At 41.3% G+C, this 20,963-nt stretch overlaps 1 protein-coding gene and 1 pseudogene across 1 annotated transcript in view; one reads left to right on the forward strand and one right to left on the reverse strand.

Moving 5' to 3' along the window:
* Positions 1–1,295: 1,295 nt before the first annotated feature.
* Positions 1,296–1,643, reverse strand: LOC102811683 (annotated as a pseudogene).
* A 1,625-nt stretch (positions 1,644–3,268) lies between these two features.
* Positions 3,269–20,963, forward strand: part of TCEA1 (transcription elongation factor A (SII), 1) — a 107,480-nt gene continuing 89,785 nt past the window's right edge. The window contains exon 1 of the mRNA XM_006871865.1: positions 3,269–3,331. Within this exon, the coding sequence (XP_006871927.1) occupies positions 3,269–3,331 (63 nt within the window). The remainder of the gene's footprint in view (positions 3,332–20,963) is intronic.

Consider the following 20,963-nt stretch of genomic DNA (forward strand, 5'->3'; position numbering starts at 1 on the left):
CTCTCATACTTTGGACATATTGTCAGGAGGGAACAGTCACTGGAGAAGGATATCATGTTTGGTAAAGTGGAGGGTCAGAGAAAAAGAAGAAGACCCCCAGAGAGATGGATTGGCAAAGTGGCACCATCAATGGGCTCAAGTGTGGCAACAACTGTGAGGTTAGCCCAGGACTGGGCAGTGTTTTGTTCTGTTGTACACAGGGTTGCTATGAGTTGGTACTGACTCAATGGCACCTAACAACTACAACAACAACTAGTACAAGGGAGACTAGGTGTGGCACTGTAGGATAAGCACTGTTCAAAGGCACCAGCCACTCAGAGGAAATGCTATACAAGGTCACTATGACTGGAAGGCACTTAACAACAGCAACTATCAGTACAGCATGCAGGTGGCCTAAAATTTTACCACTCTAACATTCACACTAAGTCACAAGGTGGTCATGGTGCCCCAATAAGCATATTAAAAGCAAGTATATGACTAACTGTCCTAGAGTCTGTTTGTCTAGATGGCTACTCCTTATCAGAAGTTAAGCAAACGGCTTCAAGCTCAACCAGGAGACCATTAAAATTCTAACAATGATTGAAGCATGTATCTAAGATGCAAGGACAGGAGAAGGGCGTGCTATGTATTAGATGCCTCAGGATCAGTGGTATCGCTAGAGGGATGAACAGAGTGGTGCTGTCAGAAGGGGTGACAGCAAAATACTTGTCTATAAAATTTTGTGTGGTGTTTCAACAGAAAACTTTGAAAAATAAAACATGTGTTTTTCGTAGGCCCAGCTCATAACAACAAATAATTTCAGTTACGTTGTTGTTGTTGTTATGTGCTGTGGAGTTGGTTCCAACTCATAGTGACCCTGTACAGGATTTCCAAGGCTGTAAATCTTTACGGGAGCAGAAAGCCTCATCTTTCTTTTGTGGAATGTGGAATAGCTTGTAGTTTCGAACTGCTGACTTTGCAGTTTGTAGCCCAATTCGTAACCACTATGCTACCAGAGCTCCTTAATTTAGTTATAACAACAAATAATTTGTGATTTACATATATCAAAATAGCCTTGGGTATATGCCCCTGTATATATAATAACAGAAACATTTTTCATAAGCCCAGCTTACATATTGATATATGTACTATGGTGGTTATGTGCCACCAAGTCGGTTGTAACTCATATAGACACTGTTTAGGGTTTCCAACGCTGTAAATTTTTTTTTTTTTTTTTATAGTAAAAAACACAGGGACTTTATTATTCCCAACACAGGGCAGGCCTTCATGGGGTGATGGGAGGCAGCTTTGGGCCCCTACTTGCTGTCGATGAGTGGGTTCCACAGGACCAGGATGACAGAGTCCCCACGCAGGAACATCTTGGAGATGTAGAGGTCCTTGTTGACAGGCTTGGACTTCTTGCCTTTGCCACTTTTGGGGCTCCGGTCCACATCTCTTTCACATTCTCCAGCACCATGTTGCAGTGCCTGTTGAAAGCCTTCAGGCAGCCCAGCAGCTTCTGATTGGGACAGTTGATGACCACTTGGGTGTTGTTCTTGACCGACTGCATGAGCACAGAGAGGGGCTCCATGTTAAACTCCCCCCACCCTGTTCTGCAGCTCCTCTGGGGTTATCTCACTCTTGGGCTTGTTTAGGAGGCTCATGGTGACTGGCAGCGTTCTCGGGTCACTCCCGTTTCCTCCTCGTTGCTTCTGCCTCTAAGGCTGTAAATCATCTACAGGAGCACAAAGCTTATCATTGTCCTGAACAATTTTATATTCAGTCATTTTGCTGTCACCTCCTCTGGCAGTCACCATGTACAATGTGCACTTCCTGCATCCCCCTCGTGACACCACTGATCCTAAGGTGATTGGACAAAAAGACCTTTGGAAAGAGTTCCTGGGGGCAGTGGTGGGTCAGTTGTGCAATTTACGCCTTCCATACAGTGTGATTCCAATGAACTTCAGCGTAGCCGTATTGTTGATGTTGAACAGGTTTTCAGTGGAGTTTCCAGACAAATATGGACTAAGAAGTAAAGCCTGCTGAGCTACTGAGAATCAACCATTAAAAACCCTATTGTCCACAGCAGGCTGATCCCCCTGTGCAAGTGTTGACTTCCTCAGGAGTCTTCAGACACAGGTGAGATGCCATGTTTGTTTAATCAGAAGTTTATTGTCAACTATTCAACTATATTCTAAGAATCCTGGTGTGGCGCTGTAGGGTAAACACAAGGTCAGTTTGAACCGCAAAGCCTACGGCTTAAAACCCACCTTGGAAATCCTATAAAGGGTCGCTATGAGTAGGAACCGATTTAACAACAACGTCCAACCTTACACGAAAAATAAAAGCCCAAAAAACCAAAACACAAAAAAAACATGATCAAATCTGTTCTCAACCAGCTTAGCAACAATTTTACTTTTAAAAAGTTTAAAGTGATCAAACAGCTATCACAATGAGCTATTTTGGGGAACTGGAGAGAAGGCAGGAACCCAGGTGGCACAGTGGTTTAGTGAATGTGGCAGTTTGCTTCTATAAAGATTGTTGTTGTTGTTAGGTGCCATCGAGTCGCTACGGACTCATAGTGACCCTATGCACAACAGAACGAAACACTGCCCTATCCTGGGCCATAAAGATTACAGCCATGGAAACCTTATGGGGCAGTTCTACTCTGTCCTATAGGGTCATTTAGTTGGACTCTTCTCCACCGCAATGGGTAGGGAGGAGGTTGCGTGGTTTCCGGTTTCTTTCTTTTTTTGCGGTTGCCATCTACAGTGGAGAGAGTGCTTGGGTTACGACTGACTTTAAGAACTGTCAAAGCCCCATTCTCCAAATCTACCCACCGTTCAGAGCTACAAAGGTCTCTGTAGTTCTAAAACTCTAGTTGCCCGCAGGTACCTGGGGACGGAACTCTTGCCCCGGCAAAGACCTAGCGTCTGCAGCCTCGCATCACACACCGGCGGGAAGACACAGAAGCCCGCCCCGCCCCCCCGAGCTCCTCCCCGCCCCTGCGGCACCTCTCCGTAGATCCGCGGTCGATTGGTAGCACCTGAGCAGAGCGCGCGCAGCTCGACTGGCTGTGCCTGTGCTGCCGCCGCCGCTGCCGCTGCCGCCGCCGCCGCCACAGCCACAGCCACAGCCGCGGGCTCGTATCGTCAGGAAGGGCCTAGGCCCGGGCCTGCTGTGTGGGCTCTTGCCGGTGCCTGGGCTCGACTCTTAACGTTCCCTCTGCCGCGGTGTCGCCCGTTTCACATCCCAGTTAGAGTAGGCACAGGGAAGATTTGCCGGAGTCATGGAGGACGAGGTAGTCCGCATTGCCAAGAAGATGGACAAGATGGTGCAGAAGAAGAACGCGGTGAGCGCGGCGGGGCTGGGCCCTCTTTGGGGCCGGGAGATAGGAAGAGAAGTCGCGCGCCGGGACCGGGAGAGACGGCAGCCGATGGGGCCGGGACAGCTGCGAGGCTATGAGGGCAGGGGAAGGAAGGCCTTGTCGGCGGCGGGCTTGGGATGGCGGCTGGACGGCTGAGACAGACGATGGCCGCTTCCGCGGAGTGCCGAAGCGCCCGCCGCCGGGACTGCCTGGCCGGCCCGGGCCTTCTGCTGTCTTTTCCTCCCACACGCGTTAACGCTGTGTCCTGGGCGAGGGGTGCTTTGCTGGTCGTGTGTGTAAAGGCGTTTAGACCCTTTCTTGCTACTTGAGGTCCCTGGTTGTTAAGTTAGGAACTGGCTCACGGTCATCTTCCCTTCCCCTTTTTAATTTTTTAGAAATTCCTAGTAGTGAAAAATAACAACTTAAGGATCGGAAAGTATAGAAAGACCTCGTTGTTTATAATAATACGTTCTTTTTTTTTCTTGATTATTGGCAACTAGAAGTTACATAAAATAGAGCTTTGTGATTTGCTGTAAACATCATGTTGCTATATATAATGGTGGTGGTGTGCCGTGGAGTCGCTTCCTACTCATAGTGACCCTGCAGAGGATTTCCGAGGCTGTAAATCTTTACGGGAGCAGAAATCCTCATCTTTCTCTCGCGGAAAGGCTGGTAGTTTCGAACTTACCTTAAGGTTAGCAGCCCGACTGGTAACCACTACGCTACCAGAGCGCCATTACTATCTATATATAATAGTATTCAAATTTTCTACATCTTATTTTTGAAGAATGTCAGTCACTTGATTAACTCAGTTATGCTACAGGTTTGTTTGTTGTTGTTGTTGTTAAGTGCCTTCGAGTCGGTTCCGACCCATAGCGACCCTGTACAGGGTTTCCGAGGGTGTAAATCTTTACGGGAGTAGAAAGCCTCATCTTTCTCCCGCGGAGCGGCTCGTAGTTTCAAACCGCTGACCTTATGGTTCGCAGCCCGATTCGTAACCACTACGCTACCAGAGCTCTTTTAGCAAATGAAAAAGATAAAATATGTCAGTGTTTTGATACATTGTTAGATTTTTTTTTTTTTTAAGTGCATCTTTTGGAGGTGGTTGTGTACAAAAGAACTCTGATGATTAAGTAACACTGACCAAGATGTGATGCTAGATACCATTACTAGTTACTTTCTAAATGGTTTAGTTAGTATTGGTGGCATTATCTTGCTATTGATAGTATTTATGTGAACCCATTCTTTACTTTTTACACTTTTTGCCACGTGTGTATGCTACTTTTAGGTTTTCGCTTTGCACCCATTTGTTTTCAGTTAAACATCCACCTGGGTTTGTACCATTCAGTACAGATATAGCTGAAATAACTTATTTTTAATATATGAAATAGATTCCATGTCCATGTTAAGGAGAAAAGAGATGCTGTTTATGGTTGTCAAAGAGATTTGTACAACCCTTAAAAATTACAAACTATCTGCAGATGCTCATAATACAGCTGTGAGTAAGTTTTCTCTCTTCAGACATGGTACCAGGGAGGTTAATTAGTTTCTCACTGTTGAGTAGTTTGAATTGAGCCAGGGTCCAGGTTTTCCACTGGACAGCTTGCATCCTGCCAGAGTGCAGAGCAGTAGAAACACGGATTTCTTAAGACCAGTGACATGTCCTGTTCCAGTTTTACTTTGTTGTAAAGTGCTGAGTTGGTTCGACCCATAGTGACCCTGTATAGGGTTAACAAGTGTCGGGCTGCAAACCGCAAGGTCAGCAGTTCGAAACTACCAGCTGCTCCGCGGGAGAAAGATGAGGCTTTCTGCTCCTGTAAAGATTTACCGTCTCTGAAACCCTGTTCAGGGTCGATATGGGTCAGAACCGACTCGACGGTACTTAACAACAACATTTCCAGAATTTAATTTCTACCCTGTTAATTTCTGTTTGCAATTTTGGCCTTTCAGTATATTTCCTATTTATTTTCTGTTCTAGCCATTATCTATACCATTTATTCTTCCTGTTGGATTAACAGGAGCCCTGGTGGCACAGTGGGTTTAGTGTTGGATTGCTAACCAAAAGGTCAGTGGTTTGAATCTATCTGCGGTTATACAGGAGAAGGATGAAGCCGACTGCTTTGTGAAGATTTCAGCCTTGGAAACCCTACGGGGCATTCTACTCTGTCCTATAGGCTTTCATTGAGTTGGAATCAACTCAGAGGCAGTGGTTATTAAAACAGTCCTTTTAGTCCTCCATTCCCATTCATTGATAAATGATGAGTTCTGAACATTTTTATTATTTGATTTGATTTTCTGATGTGGCTGAACATTTGATAGACTATTTTCTTTAAACTGGAAATTTTTTCTGTCTGGAGATCCCCAGAATCCCACCATGGATATTCACAGGGGAAAAGTCCTTTTATTGAGCAATTCTCCACACACACACACACACACCCAATTCAGGCTGTAATGAGTATTCTTTAATCTTCTAACACATTAGATGTACCTGTCATTCCCTGCCCTCCTCTTATCTCTCCCTTCATCTTCCTGTCTTGTTTCTTTCCCTTTCTATCTCTGTCTCTTCTCCCTTTGGATTTCTTAAGAGAAATAATTCTTTAGTAAACAAGTGTGGAGAAGACTTCTTTTTAAGTGCTGTTGAGTTGGTTCCGATTCATAGTGACCCTGTATAGGGTTTCTGAGGAGCAGCTGGTGGGATTGAACTGCCAACCTTGTGGTTTAAGGAATAATAAGGATAAACACCTTAGATAATCCTTAAATTTTCACTTATATTAAATTTTTACTAATAGCTAACAACTTTGTTAGTAAAAACATGAAAACTTGCCATACATACATAAAAATGTAAACTTGACTGGCTCTTCTACCCTCTTCTCTGTACCACACTCAGTTGCCCCCATTTCCCTCTGAGGATTGTCTCAAAATTCAAATGGACAGAATGAAAGAAAGAGATGGGGAAATAATTTGAATGACTCTCTCCCCAAAGGACATAATCAACCCACTTGTTGCTTTAACTGTTCAGTAGTTTTACAGAAGTTGTTTGTGGGAGTGTATGTTGTTGTTGTTAAGTACCGTGGAGTTGGTTCCGACTCATAGTGTCTCTGCACAGGGTTTCCGAGGCTGTAAATCTTTACGGGAGCAGAACGCCTCATCTTTCTCCTGTGGAACCACTGGTAGTTTTGAACTGCTGACCTTGAGACTGGCAGCCAGACTCGTAACCAACCACTATACTACCAGAGCTCCTTAATATTGTTATACTATGGAAAAGTACATTTTGCATGAAGAATAATAATTGTCATCTAAATTGACAATTGTAAATGCTGTTATTGGACACTTTTGTTTTTTAAATAAAACCGTAGATATCACACTTAAGTAATAATAATATTGGTGTTAAGTGCTATTGAGTAGGTTCAACTCATAGTGACCCTGGGGTTTCTGATGAGCATTTGGTGGTGGTGGTGGTTATGTGCCGTGGAGTCAGTTCTTACTCATAAGTGGGTTTGAAATGCTGACCTTGTCATTTGCTGCCCCGTGCTTACAGTAACAGCTACCAAGTATTCTGCTAAGAACTAATATGCCATTATTTCACTTACTCCTCAGACAGCCTTACAAAATGGTTATTAGTCCCACTTTAAAAATAAATTAAGTGTATAGAAAGTTAAGTTCTTAAATACACAGCTCGAAAGTGAACAAAGATGTAAATTTATATGTTTTGCATCTAGCCATTACTACTCTCTAGATGACTCTTGTATCAGTGTTTGAACCATGTTGTTGCTAAGTGCCGTGGAGTCTGTTTCAACTCATAGATGCCCTGTGTAGTGTTTCTAATGAGCACCTGGTGGGTGTGAACTGTTGACCACGCTGTCAGTGCTTATCCTACAGTGCCATAGAAGGACTCCATGTTGTTGTTGTTAAGTGCCGTCGAGTTGTTTCTGACCCATAGCAACCCTGTACAGGATTTCTGAGGCTGTAAATCTTTATGGGAGCAGAAAGCCTGATCTTTCTCCCGTGGAGCGGCTGGTAGTTTCGAACTAATGACCTTAAGGTCCGCAGCCTGATTCGTAACTACTACGCTACCACAGCTCCTTTAGAAGGACTCCATGCATGGGTACAATTAATATATGACCAGGAGGTATATTTTCCCTAACCCAACCCAGAATGTGGCCACACAGGTGTGCTTGACCCCAAACAGTATTCTGAGCTTCTTTGCAAGTATAAATTCTGAGGCCACATATAATAAGGTAGTTCAAATTTTCAAATTTTAGGTGTTTGTTATTTTGACATAATGTGAATAACCAAGTATGACTCTTGTTCTTGTTAAGTGCCATTGAGTAGTTCCAACTCATACAGACCCTGTATAGGGTTTTCAAGGAGTGGCTGATCAGCATCAGTTTAGCATATTAACCCATGGCACCACACCAGAACAATCTGATTTAAATCCTGGCTCTTTGAATTTAGCAGTGTGATCTTAGGGAGTTCCTTAACGTCTACAAAATATTTTTTTGTAGTAAATTGGAGGCAATTTAGTAAAGAATAGTAACACCAACAATGCATAGTGTCTAAACTAAACCAAAACTACTGCCATTGAGTTGAATCTGACCCATCAAGTGACCCTATAAAACAGAGTAGACTTTCCATTAGTGTTTCCAAGACTGTAATTTTGCATGGGAGCCGATAGCCAGCCTCATCTTTCTCCTTTGGAGTGATTGATGTGTTGGAACAGCTGGCCTTGAGTTATTAGCCCAACATATAACTCAGTACGCCACCAGGACTGCTTACCCTAGTGGTCTAAAAGATTATATTGTTGTTAAGTGCTGTCAAGTTCTGACACACAGCGTCTCTGTATAGGGTTTCTGAGGAACAGCTGGTGAATTTGAACTGCTGACCTTGTTGTGGTCCTGTAGCCCCACACAAGAACTCCAAAAGACGATGCGGTTATGTTCCGTGGAGTCAGTTCCGCCAGTAGTTTCGAACTGCTGACCTTTAGGTTGGCAGCCCTACTCGTAACAACTATGCTACCAGAGCTCCTTAATTCCCCACCCTCACCCCCAGGCCTCCAACGGTAACCATCATAGAATGATTCTTTTATCAAGAAAACCTTTTCTTAACTTTTTATAACAGTAGTCTCATAATATTTGTCCTGTTGTGATTGACTGATTTTACTCAGAAGGCCCATCCTCCAGTTTCATCAATATTGTGAGGTGTTTTTTAGACAGATTCATTATGATTCTTCAATGTTGCGTAGTATTCCATTGTGTGTGTGTACCAAAGTTTGCTTAACCATTGTTCTTTTGATGGGCATTTAGAATGTCTCCATCTTTTTGCTATTGTGAATAGTGCTGCACTGAACATGGGCATGCATATGTCTATTTGTGTCACAGCTTTTATTTCTGGAGGATGTATACCAAGTAGAAGGGATTGCTGGGTCATAAGGTATTTCTATTTCCAACTTTTTGAGAAAGCACCAGACCGTGTTCCACAGTGATTGCACTGAGTCATGGTGTGGAGCTGCGGGTTTATGTGCTGGAATGCAAAGTTGGTGTGAACATTAAGGTTGGTGATTCAAACCCACCAGCCACTATACAGGGCCACTATGAGTAGGACCCGACTCCATGGCACTTACCAACAACAGTAAATGGAGTAAGAGGATATCTCCAGTGGCCTCACAGGGTGGCTATGACAGAGACCACTGTGAGGTAGGAGGAATGTGAATTTGGGATTAACATACCACTGTATCTTAAGTCTCCATACATTTCAGTGTCTTTCAAATGACTTTCAAAATAAAATGTTATTTTGGCAAAAAAAAAAAAAATTCCATCTTTCTGTAAGTGGATTTCCAGTTTTGCCACCATGATTTGTTGAGGAGACTATCTCTTTCTTCCCCATTTAATGCATTTTGGCCTTTTGTCGATCAACTGACTGAAGGTGGATAAATTTACTTCTGGCCTTCAATTATATTCCATTGATCTGTGTTTCTTTCATTTTACCATTACCAGGCTGTTTTGACTACTGTGGCTGTGTAGTAGGTTTTGAGATTGGGACATGAAAGGCCTCCTACTTTGTTCTTCTTTTTTAATAATGCTTAGTTGATCTGGAGTCTCTTTCCTTTCCATATGAATGTGATGGTGGTGTGCCTTGGAGTCTGTTCTGACTCATAGCTACCCTGTACAGGGTTTCCAAGGTTATAAATCTTTACGGGAGTAGAGAGCTTCATCTTTCTCCCGCAGAACAGCTGGTAGTTTCAAATTGCTGCTGATCTTGAGATTAGCAGCCCAATTTGTAACTACTGTGCTACCATATGGAGTCCTGTTGTGGTGTTGTGGGTTAATGTGTCAGACTGCAAAGCCATTTGAACTGTAAGGTCAGCGGTTCAAGCTCACCAGCTGCTCCTTGGAAACCCTATACAGGGTTGCTATGGGTCCGAATGACTTAAAATCACTTACAACAACAACAACAATGGCTACCATATGAATGTAGTAATTAGTTGTTCTAGGAGCTCTGGTAGCGTAGTGGTTACTAATTGGGCTTCTAACCTCAGAGTCAGCAGTTTGAAACTACCAGGAGAAAGATGAGGCTTTCTGCTCCTGTAAAGATTTACAGCCTCAGAAACCCTGTTACAGGTTGCTATGAGTCAGAACCGACTCCATGGCACATAACCACCACCACCAATTAGTTTTTCCTTCTTTTAAAAGAATGATGTTGGGATCTGGGTTGGAATTGTGTTATATCTATAGATTGCTCTGGGGTAGTGTTGGCATTTTCATAATGTTAAGTTTTCCTATCTGTGAGCATGGTATAATCCTCCATTTTTGCATATCTATTTCGGTTTCTTGTAGTGTTTATAGCTTTCTTTGTATGTTGTTAAGTGCCGTTGAGTCTGTTCTGTTAGCGACTGTGTGTAAGGTTTTTGTGTTTGGTAAGGTGGAGGGTCAGAGAAAAAGAGGTAGACCCCCAATGAGATGGATTGGCAAAAGTGGCAGCATCGATGGATTCAAGCGTGGCAGCAGTAGTGAGGTTGGCCCAGGACTAGGCAGTTTTTCGTTCTGCTATGCATAACAAGGTCGCTATGGGTTGGTATCGACTTGATGGAACCTAACAATAACAACAACAAGGTTTTTGAGGAGCGACTGGTAGATTTGAACTGCGAACCTTGGGATTCAACTTGACCTTTTGGTCAAGTGCTTATCCTATAATACTACACTGTTTCTCTGGTTGGATTTATTCCTAAGTATTTCATCTTTTGGGTGGCTAGTGTAAATGATACTGTTTTCCTGATTTCCTTTTGAGATCTTTCTTTATTAGTTTAAAGGAATCTAACTGATTTTTGTATGTTGATCTTGTACCCTGTCGCTTTGTCAAATATATCAATGAGTTCCAATAATTTTGTTGCTGAATCTTTGGGATTTTCTAAGTATAGGATCATATTGTCTATTAATAGATTTTTACTTCTGGTTTGCCAATTTGGATGTCTTTAGTTTCCTTTCTTGCCTTATAAGATTTTCAGCACAATATTCAATAGGAGTAATGATAAAGGACATCCTTGTCTAGTTCCTGTTCACAAGGGAAATGGCTTCAGTTTATCACCATTGGGAGTGATGTTGGCTGTTGGTTATATAGATATACCCTTAATGATGTTGAGGAATTTCCCTTCTGTTCCTATTTTTTTGAGTATTTTTATCAAGAATGAGTGTTGGATTTTGTCAGATGCCTTTTCTGGACCAACTGATACAACGGTGTGATTTTTTTTCCCCCTTTTGTTTAATTTATATGGTGAATTACATTGATTCTGATATTGTATCATCCCTGCATATCTGGTATGAATCCTGCTTGGTCATGATGTGTTTTTCAAATATAAATTGTTGGATTCTACTGGCTAGGATTTTGTTGAGAATTTTTGCATCTATGTTCGTAAGTAATATTGGTCTATAATTTACATTTTTAGTAATGTCTTTGCCTGGTTTTGATATCAGTTATGCTTGCTTTATAAAATGAATTTAGGAGTTTTCCATCCTTTTCCATACTGGAATAATTTAAGTAGAAGTGGTGTAATCACTTCTCTAAATGTTTGGTGGAATTCATCACTTAAGCCACCTGGGCCTAGACTTTTTTTAGTTGGGAGTTTCTTAATGACTTGAACAATTTTTTTTCTCCTGTTCAAGTTTTCTGCTTCAGTCTATGTTGGTTTAGGTAGGTGGTGTGTCTCTAGAAATTTGTGCATTTCTTCCAGTTTTCAAATTTTTTGGAGTACAGTTCTTCATAGTACTCTGTCACTATACTTTTTGTTTCCATTGGTTCTATTATGACGTTAGCCATGTCATTGATGTGTTTTTCTTTGCTTACGCTTGCCAATGGTTTGTCGATTTTATTAGTTCAAGAAACAAACTTACTGTTCTGTTGATGCTATCATTTTTCTGTTTCATTTATTTCTGGTTTAACCTTTTATTATTTCTTTACATCTGGTGGCAGTAGACTTTTATGCTCTTTTTTCTAATTGTTGGAGATGTTGGGTTATGGTGTTAATTTTGGTTCTTTCTGCTTTTTGGTTGTGTGTACTTATTGCTGTAAATTACCTCTGAGCACTGCTTTTGCAGTGTCCCAAAGGTTTTGGCAAGTTGTTTCATTGAAGGAATTTTTAAATTACATTTTGTATTTGATCTCTTACCAAGGAGCTTTTAAGCAGGTTGCAGGTACGACTTCCATTTATGTGACAACCGCCCTCACCATGATCTTCCTGTTGTTAAACTAATATTATGAGGTCCTGACCTGAGAAGATGCTTTGTAGTATTTTGATGATTTTATACTTATTGAGGCTTGCTTTGTGTCTTCTTTTTGTTATTGTGAATAGTGCGCCTATGAACATTGGTGTGCATTTATCCAATCATGTTCTGACTGTATTTCTTGTAATATCTACACCAATTAGAGAGATTGCTGGGTCATAACGGCATTTCCAACATTCTGAGGAAGCATCATCAAGCCGTTTTCCAGAGTGGTTAGACCATTTTACAGTCTCATCAGCAATGTAGAAGGGTCCCAGTCTCTCCACACCTTCACCAGCATTTGTTTTCTGTTGTTTTGAACTTATCTATTAATGCTGATATGAGATGATATCTCATTGTTGTTTTGATTTGCATCACTCTAATGGAGTCCTGGAACCCTGGTATGGCACTGTGGGCTAATGCGCCGGACTGCAAAGCCGTTTGAACTGCAAGGTTGGTGATTCAAGCTCACCAGCTGCCCCTCGGAAACCCTATACAGGGTCACTATGGGTCAGAACTGACTCGATGGCACTTAGCAACAACAACAACAACAATGGAGTCCTGGTGTGTTGCTGTGAGTTAATACTGCTGGACTGCAAAGTCAGTTTAAACTGCAAGGTTGGTTGTTCAAGTTCACCAGCCGCTCCTTGGAAACCTCATACTGTATCATTATGTGTTGGAACCGACTCAGTGGCACTTAACAATGGAGTCCTTTGTGGTGTTTCAGCATAATGGGCTGGACTGCAAGGTCTGTTTGAATTGCAAGGTTGGCAATTCAGAACCACCAGCTACATCTCGGAACCCTGTACAGGATTGCTATGGGTCAGAACCAACTTGATGACCCTGAACTCTAACAACCGTGACACATACAAACAACAATGGCTAATGGAGTCCTGGTTTGGTGCTACAGGATAATGCACTGGACTGCAAGGTTAGTGATTCATATTGACCAGCTGCTCCTCAGAAACACTTTACATGCTCTTTATGAGTAGGAACCAACAACAGTGGCTAATGATAGTGAACATTTCTTCATATGTTAGTTGGCTGCGTGAATGTCATCTTTGGTGAAGGGTCTGTTTATGTCCTGTGCCCATTTTTTAATTGGGTTGTTTTTCTTTTTTTGTAGAGGTGACATAATTTTCTATAGATTTTATGTCTGATTAGGTCATTTAAAAAAATTTTCTTCCCAGTTTGTAGTCTTTCTTTTTACTCTTTTGATGGAATCTTTAGATGCACACATGTCTTAATTTTTAAGAGGGCTCAGTCATCTGTTTTGTCTTCTGGTATTTGTATAGTGTTGTTTATGTTTGATAGTGCATTTATGCCATGTATCGGATCCCCTGAGTTTGTCCATATTATTTCAGTATGATACAGTTAATATGATACAGTTAAGTCTTTAATCCACATTGAGTTTGTTTTTGTATATGGTATAAGATATGGGCCTTTTTTCATTCTTCTGCATATAGATTTCCAATTTTCCAGCACCATTTTCTGAAGAAACTATCTCTTTCCTGTGTTTAATATGTTTTGGCCCTTTGACTGTATGTGAATGGATTTTACTTCTGGATTCTCAGTTCTGTCCCATTTATCTCTGTATCTTTCATTGTACCAGTACCAGGCTGTTTTGACCGCTGTGGCTGTATAGTAAACATTGAGATCAGGGCGTGAAAGGCCTCTGACTTTGTTTTTCTAAGAAGTAATTTGCGTTATCCAAGGTGTCTTTCTATATTAAGTTTGTGATCATTATTTTATTTTTTTTTATTAAAGAATGATGTTGGAATCTGGATTGGGATTGCATTGTATCTATAGATTGTTTATAGATTGCTTTAGGTAGTGTTGATGTTTTCAAAATGTTAAGTCTTCATATCGATGAGCATGGCTATATTCTTCCATATTTTTAAGTCACTTGGTTTCTTGTAGTAGAGTTTTGTAGTTTTCTTTGTATAGGTTGTTTCTCTGGTTAGATTTATTCCTAAGCATTTCATCTTTTAGGTGGCTATTGTACAAATGTATTGTTTTCCTAACTTCCTTTTTCAGAGCTCTTCATTACTGTATATAGGAGTCCAATTGATTTTTTTTTTTTTTCCATGTCAATTCATTCTGGTTTCTTCTGGTTGCTGACAGGTCAGCTGACTTTTTTTTTTTTTTTTAATTTAAAGTTTTTATTGTGGATTGAGTGAAAGTTTACAGGGCACATCATCAGTTTCACATTCAGCCATTCATAAAACTTGTTTCATTACATTGACTACAATCCCCTCCAGATACCATGAGTTAAAAGTATTTCTCTCTATCCACTTTAGCTTTTTAAAAAACAAACAAAAAAACCCACTCAGGCATATATAATAATTTACATCTCCAAAGGGCACATTCTGCAAGTCTGCTCCTGGCCACCAGTTGTTAGTTGATGAATATAGGGTCCTCAGCCACTCCCCCTCTCCATGCCCCCATCTCTGCCTCCATCTCTGGCACTGCTGCTTCTCTGGATAAGGTCCCACATTCTGTTTGTGTGTTCCTCTCTTGATGGTCCTAGACTGTAAGATTAACCACTCCCCTTTTTTTGTTACAAAATGTCTACTTTTACAAGTGTGACAGTCGCGATTAGTCATGATAACAGTTATTCACTATTGAATTTTATGAATCTTATCCCCATCTCCTTTCACCAGACCCATCTAGACAAAAGGGTAGCTATTCAGTGGGGACTCTTTCTTTCCCCCCACACTCTTAACTAAACTCACTCTTGAAACCTTGTAAGCCAGTCATTTCGTGCCTTTATTGCCCCCTCATTTTAGGTAGCTAATGTCTAAGTTGCCCGTTCCTATCTACCCTGTGTACCGAGTGGATAGCATTGATACTTGATTTGAAGACTCTTTCCCTTTCTTGGTATTTAGAGTAACTACTGCTCTGTGTATAGGTCAGGTTCATCATGAAGATGTATCTTCTGTCACTGTAGCTGTTCCAGTCTGCTTGTTCTTTCTAGTGGGAATGTCTCACCTCACAAGGTTGTGAATGGGACTCAGGATTCCACCTAAGGTCCTATACTCTGTAAATACTTTGCATGAGGCCTATTTCACTGGGCAAGTTGTAGAACCCCTTTTAGGTATTCCAATCAGTTATTGGCTGAAGGCGGGCTTACAAGTTTCCTCTAATCATGTTTCCCAGCATTCCTTTCTATCCCCTTCAAGTGTCTATTTTACAATAGTAGGCAAGAGAAACTAATATTCATAAGGCAGTCAAGAATTTTAGTATTATTTACCCTCTTCAAGCTATACCTAGATCCCTGTATCCCAGAGCCCTGTTGTTCCAAGGTTGAGTATGCATCACTATTTTCATCTGTCCCACTAGGCCATGCAAACCTGTCTCAGTGTTCCCCTGTCTATCTTGTTCTTCTGCCTCCTACTCCCCCCCAACCCCATTGTGGTTACCTTATATTCCATTAGTTCTTCCCTCCATTTAAGATAGTCTATTTTATCCAGTAATCTACCTGAATTTCCCACCACCTGGATCTCTGTGTTTACCTTTTTTCACAATGTAATTGTTTTGATCATAGACTGACCTCCCAGATCCTCTGTTCTTAATAATTTTATTTTGTTCTTGACTCTTTCATTTGTCGACTGAGTTCAGGTTGATGCTGCCATGTACATCATTCTGTAGTTGTTATGTGTTCTTGTTGGTTCTCGGTCCACAGAACTTTCTTTAGGATGTTTTTCATAGCAGGGTCAACTGATTTTTGTATGTTGATCTTGTACCCTGCCACTTTGCTGAATCTTTCAGTGAGTTCCAATAATTTTCTTGCTGAGTCTTTGGGATTTTCTGTGTATAGGATCTTATCATCTGCACGTAGTTGCCAATTTGTTGTTGTTAAGTGTTGTTAAATTGATTCTGACTCATAGCGATGCTGTACAGGGTTTCAGGGAGCAGCTGGTGGGTTTGAACTGCAAGGTCGGTGGTTCAAGCTCACCAACTGCTCCTTGGAAACCCTCTACAGGGTCTCTATGGGTCAGAATCTAGGACTGCACTTATCAACAACAATGGCTATTGAAAGGAACCCTCGTGGTGCAATGCTTATAATTAGCATTCTGCTGCTAACTGAAAGGCTCTTGGTTTGAATCCACCTTGAGAGATCCCTAACAATCTGCTATGAAGATTACAGCCCAGAAAACCCTGTGGAGCAGTACTACTCTGTCACATGGAGTTGTTTTTTGTTGACTGGTTGGTATCCAGCAACAGCTATTGATGATATTGAGCATTTTTTCATGTGCATTTTGGTCATTTACAAGTGTTAGCTCAAAAAGTATTGCTACTAGAATTACATTTCATACATGCATGAATTTATTCCAAACAATATGCATTTAAGCATGTCTCTGTAATCAATGGATAGCTGCAAACAAGATCTCTCAATAATACTTATTGGAGTCTCATTAAGGTGCCTTTAAAACAAGGATCCAACCCAAACAGTGGCTTCCAAAGGGATCTTCTGGGCCAGTTAAATTCAAGGCAGAGAGGTCAGCTAAGAAGGCCGTAGAGACTGTTTTGGATTCCAAAGGGTTAATCTTGATAAATACTCTCAGAGGACCCAGGCTGATGGAGACTTCTTAGGAAGAAGTTGTAAGAAAACTGAAAACTGCATTGAAGAGAGGGGAAAGGCCAGGTTAGTTACACCAATTATTTCTTTTCATTGCAACAATGTACCTGCTCGTTCTTTGAGGGTAGCAAGGGGTGTCCTGTGAGATTTTTGCTAGGAAACCTTACCCCATCCACCCTGCAGCCCTGATCTTGACACTTCAGACTTCTTCTTTTTTTTTTTTTTTTTTAAATTATGTGATAGTTAACATGGGAGAACAGTAGCTTTACATTCATCCTATCTTACTTTGTTTCACTGCAATTATTACGATTCCTTACATCATCAAACAACCAAAGGGTACACCCTGCAAGCCTGCCCCCAGCCGTCAACACACAGACTGTCTCTCTCCCAGAGTCCAGAGTCCTCAGCTGCTCCATCTCTCCACGTTCAGACTTCTTTTTGTTCTCTAACCCAAAGAATATTTAAAAGAAGGAGGTTTTAAGTCACTAATGGATGCTAAGGAGTCCTGGTGTGGCACTGTGGGATAAAGCATTGGACAGCAAGGTTGGTTTCAACAACAGGGTTGGTGATTCAAACATATACCAGCCGCTCCTTGGAAACCCTATACAGCGCTGTTATGAGTAGGAATTGACTTGACAGCACTTAACAAAAACATCAAAGGATGCTAAAACTGCCATTTTGATGAGTGTAGAATTGTTTCTGGGAAGAGTTAGAGAAATAGAAAAGCTACCTTCAGAAGTGTCTAGATGAAGGATATGTTGAGAAACAACAGCTTTTCATTTGGATATTGTTTAATAAAGATTTCTATACTTTTTGAAGCTATGCTTTTTACTTTTGTATGTTCGTGTTCTGAACTGTAAATTCTTCTACTGCTCGCTCCTTATACCTTTGAGCAGATGGATGTTTGTATACTAGACAGTTTTTTTTTTGATGATCAGTAAAAGTTTGAATACCATATTTTGATACAACACTGTCTTTATATGTAAAATCAAGTACTGTGATGTTGCAGTTTATTTTTCAGCCAGTACTATGAACTAAATTTGACTCTTGAAGTTAAGGTGAAGTCTTTCTTCCTGTTGCATCATTATCCATATAAGATGCTGCAATCTCAAAGACTTGACCTTTAGAAGCAGGTGGTGATTGGGAAAGGATAGAACACAACTTCTTGTTTGATAAATGCTATTCACCTAGCCCTCATAGTAAAGCTGTCACTGGTAAACCTGTGTAATGAGAAGAGTAGCGATGTAAAAGTCAGGTGACCTCGTCCTTTCTTTCATACCATCCATCTGTATGACCTTTTTGGGTATAAATTTCTTTCTCTTGTATAATTGAGAGTTTGAAATAGACACTTAAAGATTTCTGCTGGCTGTAAAACTGCCTGAAGTCAGAAAGTATTTCTGTCTTGCTCATTGGTGTGCCCTCAGTACTGGTCAGAGCTTGGTACATAACATTCATTAGAGACTATTTGTTGAGAGGTAGTGTAATGTAATTTGAAAGAACTGAGTTCGGTCTCATCTTTTCTAGTTATTAATCATTGTACAAGTTTCTTACCTGGGCTTTAAGCTCCTCTTCTCTAATATGGATTGGAATCTACTCTATGGCACTTAACAACAACAACAATACGGGTATGGAGTCCTGGTGTGGCGCTGTAGGGTAAGCACTGGATCGCAAGTCACTTTGAGTCTCAAGGTTGATGGTTCAAATTTACCAGCTGCTCCTTGAAAATCCTATACAGTGTTGCTGTGAGTTGAACTGACTTGATGGCACTTAACAACAACAGTAGAGTATGTTTCCATAGAGTTTATTCTAAGATGAAATAAGAGCAAATATATGTAAAATTTTTAACACATTGTCAAAGTTCACTATCACTGAATTTATGTATTACAATTATATGTGTCTTGCTGTTTTATGTTTTTGGACCTTTGTAGTTGTTTACTTTTGAAAGAATCTTGAGGGAAAGTTAGAACAGTGTAATTATGAGAAAGTCGTAGTTTTATTCCCTGAGTGTTACTTAGCCTTTTCTCTCTTGCAAGGCTTGTATCTCTAATCCCAATTCACTGAAAAGAGACCTTAGTAGAAAGAGAAAGTGTGACTAAATGAATGCAAATATATTGGCTTATTTGGAAAACAATTAACATCTTATGCTACAGTTCTGGTATTTAAGAATAATCAGTTATTTTTATGTGTTACAGCATTATGTGAATGTAAGAGGATCTGCTTCTTTTTTTTTTTTCAATGTTTTACTGTGAATTGTGTGATAGTCTACATGGGAGAACATCAGCTTTACATTCATTCCATCATCCATCATTTCATTGGCATAGTTACCATCCCATCCAACCAAGGGGTGTACCCTGTAAACCTGCACCCCCTCCCCCACCATCACAGTCCCTAGCCCCTTTCCATCTCCAGATCCCGAGTCCCCAGCCACACCATCTCTTGACATCGTCTTCTCTGCCTCCATCTCAGGCCTCACCGTCTCTCTGGGTAGGATTCCGCTCTTCACTCTTCTCCATCGATGGTCCCAGGGTCCTCCGCTCCTAGACTGATAAGTTAATCACTTCCCTCTTTGCTACAAAATGTCCATCTTTAGATTTCCAACCCTCACAATCAGTCCTGATAACAATTATTCACCATTGTATCACAAGAGACCCATCTATATTTCGTTTCATCAGCCCTTCCTGGACAGGCTGGACACTATTCACTGGAGACTCTACCTAACTCCAGGCCCTTTGGATCTAGGTTCCCTCTTGAAAGCTTGTAAGCCAGCCACTTCTTGCCTTTGTATCCCTCCCCCCATTTTGGATAGTCAATGTCCAAGTTGCGCATCCCTGTCTACACTTTGTGTGAAGGGGGTGGGAATAGATCTTGCAGCAGGGGTTTGTTTACTTTTTTGAGCTACTGCATTCATAGGTGTAGGTCCTGTTTATTGAATTGTATCAGATGATGCTTTTTATTTTTTTTCCTCTTCTTTCTTCTTCGGGTTGAGCTCTGTTTATCCAGTCATTGAAGGCCGTTCAAATGGGTATCATCTGCAAGTGTGGGTGTTCTTACGTCTGTCCGGCCTCTTTTTATCGGCTGTCTGCCCATTCTCCACTCTAGACCTCTGTGGCTGTGTCATTGACTCTGAGCCCATGAGTCCCCAGATGTTGCCTCGCTACTGGCCGACCAGGTCTCCACCCGGGTTCACAGTAGTTTGCTGAACGATGTAGGGCTTAGCTCACCACTTCATTGATGTTCTTTGGTCACTTCCTCTTCTGGGTGACATGCGTGGTTGTCAGTCAAAGCATATATTTCCCTTGCTTCTTAGTCTTGGAAGAGAATTTGCACTGAGAGGATCCAACCACTTGCCTTGATGTCTCCTGGGCAAGCCGCCTGTATGTTCTTGTGGTAACAGACGGACTGCCTATATTGTTTTGTGTTTTTCCTGTAGGTCCTTCTTTCAAGAGGTACCTTCTGGTTTTCTAGCTGCTCCCGGCTGTTCTGCTTGTCCTTTCAAGTGGAAAAATTTCCCATATCTGAAGGTCTGGATGTGATTCGGGCTTCCACCTATACTCCCATATAATGCAGAGGCTCCTCAGTAAACCTCCTTCAGTGGACACATTATACCCCCATTTTAGGTATTCTAATCAGTTATAGGCAGAAGATGGGCTTACAAGCTTTCCATGTTGATATTTCTGATTATTCCTTTCTCTCCCCCTCCAGTGTCTGTTTTATAATGTATTGCAAGGAAAACCATGATTCAAAAGGCAGCCAAGCATCTTAACATTCTTTCCCCCTTTTCCCCATTCCATCTATGTCTCAGTCTCTGTATTCCAGAGCCCTGTTGTTCCAAAGCTGTGCCTACATCATTTTTTACCTCTGTCCCATTTAGCTCATTTATACCTGTGTATTTGTTCTCCCGTCTGCTTTGTTTTTCGATTCCCCTCTCCCTACTTGTATATTGCCCCCCTTCCCAATACCCAAATTATCTTGTGTCTATTCCCTGTCCTGTGCTCCACCTTCCCCTCCCACCCCTATCCCTACTTCTACATCCTAGCAACCCACTAAGAATCCACTTTAGTGGATTAGAATGGGTTCTTTTTCCTAGTCTTTTACGTTAGTGGTCCTATGCAGTATTTTTCCTTTTGTGTCTGACTAATTTCACTCAACATAATGTTCTTAAGGTTCATCCATGTTAGGAAGTGGCATGCAGCTTCCTTGTTATTTTTCAAGGTAGCATAATACTCCATTGTGTGTATGTACCACAGCTTGTTTATCCATTCTTCAGTCGATGGGCACTTTG

This window comes from Chrysochloris asiatica, unplaced genomic scaffold (assembly GCF_000296735.1).
Source record: "Chrysochloris asiatica unplaced genomic scaffold, ChrAsi1.0 scaffold00176, whole genome shotgun sequence".
Classification (NCBI taxonomy): Eukaryota; Metazoa; Chordata; class Mammalia; order Afrosoricida; family Chrysochloridae; genus Chrysochloris; species Chrysochloris asiatica.